At 39.6% G+C, this 2,547-nt stretch overlaps 1 protein-coding gene across 1 annotated transcript; it reads left to right on the top strand.

The window, feature by feature from the left end:
- Nucleotides 1-217: 217 nt before the first annotated feature.
- LOC124555982 (piggyBac transposable element-derived protein 4-like) lies at nucleotides 218-2,317 on the top strand. Its single transcript, XM_047130028.1, has 3 exons — nucleotides 218-293; nucleotides 476-598; nucleotides 702-2,317. The coding sequence occupies exons 1-3, from the start codon at nucleotides 218-220 to the stop codon at nucleotides 2,315-2,317; spliced, it is 1,815 nt and encodes a 604-aa protein (XP_046985984.1).
- Nucleotides 2,318-2,547: the final 230 nt, after the last annotated feature.

Genomic DNA, 2,547 nt, shown 5'->3' on the forward strand with positions numbered 1-2,547 from the left:
AACAATGCATTTTAATGAGTTATGCCCTTCTGTTGCTCTGCTGCCTAGTGGCACACCTTAACATATGACGTAGTTCCAACTACATTGGAAGACAAGAAACAGTTGATTGTTTAACCAACAGAGTTTGGCATCATCTGAAAGGTCAATAATGAATTAGCTTTTGATGTTTTAAATGTTGACGTTAATAAACTAGTCTGAGGAAGAAGTGTCCTCGTCGATGGTAAGTATTAACACTCTAAGCGCCAAGCCCGTAAAATTTACGGGCCTGGGATCGCGCGAAAATCACCAAGCCCGTAAAATTTACGGGCCGCTACATTTAATTTCATTCAAAACACTGCAACGTTATTTCTACGGGTTTGGCCAGCGCTATACGTTTTTCAGATGTTTATTAACAAAATGCGTCCATAGATGTCACGGCAGCGCTGTAATTCATGTTAAAACTTATCTTTGCGTTCTCAGTCTGTATATCATTCAGTTGTCATCATGTTTCGGCGCGGTTTATCAGACGCAGAAATTGCGGATTTGATCAATCATAGCGACACTCTGGATAATGTAGAGAGTGATTCAGACGATTCTGAATGCAATGGTGTGTTTGAAGGTACGTATTTCCGAATTTTCCACGTAATTGTGCAGTACGCACATATCTGTTGAACATGTGTAAACGATGTATGTAGTTACACATAATGTGATATTCTTTTTAGAAGACGAGATTGATGACAGTTTGTCTTCAGATGAAGACGAGAATGATGTTGAAGGTGTTGCTTCAAATCCAGCAGCTGTGCCGTATCCGAAAGACAGTGAGTGGACTGCAGTTGACACCTACCGACCTCTGCCTGTCAACACGACACCCAGGCAGATACTAGTGGATATTGATGAGTCGAGTTCTGTACTGGATTGCAGTAAAGTGTTCCTTACTGACAGTGACGTAAATGAACTCAAGAGACAGACAAATTTGTATGCATCACAGACAATACAGAAGAAAAGAAGAGGAAATAATCTGAAGCCCCATTCAGTTTTGAGTTCGTGGAAGCCAGTGACTATAAGTGAGATGAGGCGTTTCTTGGGTATTATTTTCCACATGTGTGTTTCGAAAAAGCCAAAAATTGCGGACCATTGGAGCACTAATCCTGTTCTTAGTTGTAACTTTTGTCCCCATGTCATGAGCCGTTTGCGTTTCACTCAGATACTGTCATGCTTGCATCTTGTTGACAATTCAAATCAGAAAAAACCAGGCGAAGATGGATTTCATCCACTTTACAAAGTTTTGCCATATTATAATAATTTGAAGGAGCGATGTATCCAGGCATATCGTCCCTCAGAAAAAGTGACAATTGATGAAGGAATTTGCCCATTTCGAGGTCGTGTGAGTTTCCGTGTTTACATGCAAAATAAGCCTCATAAGTATGGACTGAAAGTATATGCTGTTGCTGAAGCCAGTAGTGGCTATGTTGTAAATTTTGAAGTTTATGCTGGTAAGCATATTGTTGACAATTCTTCGTCTGCGGTTATTTTGCGATTGTTGTCTGACAGCAGCTTGCTGAACAAAGGCCACACTGTGTATTTAGATCGATTTTATTCCAGTCCAGAGCTATTTCAGCAACTGGCAGAGAAAGGCACTGGAGCTGTTGGTACTGTGAACAAATCCAGGAAAGGATTGCCTAAAGATTTAGTATCTGCTAAGCTGAAAAAGGGCGAAATGTCTTTTCGGCGTAAAGATAATGTATTGGCAATGAAGTGGAAAGATAAGAGAGATGTGTATACATTGTCTACAAGGCATCAAGCAACATTTGGTACGCATACTAAGAGAAATGGGTCTGTAGTATTGAAACCACTTCAGGTACTTGATTACAACCTCAATAAAATTGGAGTGGATATTGGAGACCAACGCCTGCAGTACAATCCGTTCCAGCACAGAACTGTGAAATGGTGGCGAAAATTATATTTCCATTTGCTGCTTATGGGAGTATCAAATGCATTTTGGCTGTACAATGCAGTGCACAGGAAGAAAATTACAATAACAGACTTTATAACAGTGCTTGCAGTTCAGCTTGTTGAAGACGACACACTTGAATTCATTCCAAGAAATGAAGGAACTGTAGGTCGGCTAACAAAGAGACATTTTTTGCAGCACATACCTGCAACTACTAAGAAGTATGCTGCTCGTGTGTGTCACGTGTGCAGTTCCAGGAGCAAGAAACAGAGTGGCAAGGCTTCTCGCAAAGAGACACGATACGAATGTGAACAGTGTGGCGTTGCACTCTGCCTGGAACCTTGCTTTAAAATTTTCCACACTAAAAAACAATATGATTCTGTGTGAAATTTATATGTAATACTGTATACTATCAGAAACATGTAATGTAGTGCCACAATTTTGGTTAAAAATAAATCACAATTGTATTCCCTTATTCGTATGACTTTTTCTAAATTCTTAAAACATCTAAGTGATTTCTATAACTGTACCTTAAAGCTGTGCATTGTAAAGTAGTTTCTTTCACTCAGAATTAAAGTAGAAATGTGCAGCTTCAAGATGGTACCAAATTTGCCACA

The sequence above is a fragment of the Schistocerca americana genome, chromosome X, assembly GCF_021461395.2.
Source record: "Schistocerca americana isolate TAMUIC-IGC-003095 chromosome X, iqSchAmer2.1, whole genome shotgun sequence".
Lineage (NCBI taxonomy): Eukaryota > Metazoa > Arthropoda > Insecta > Orthoptera > Acrididae > Schistocerca > Schistocerca americana.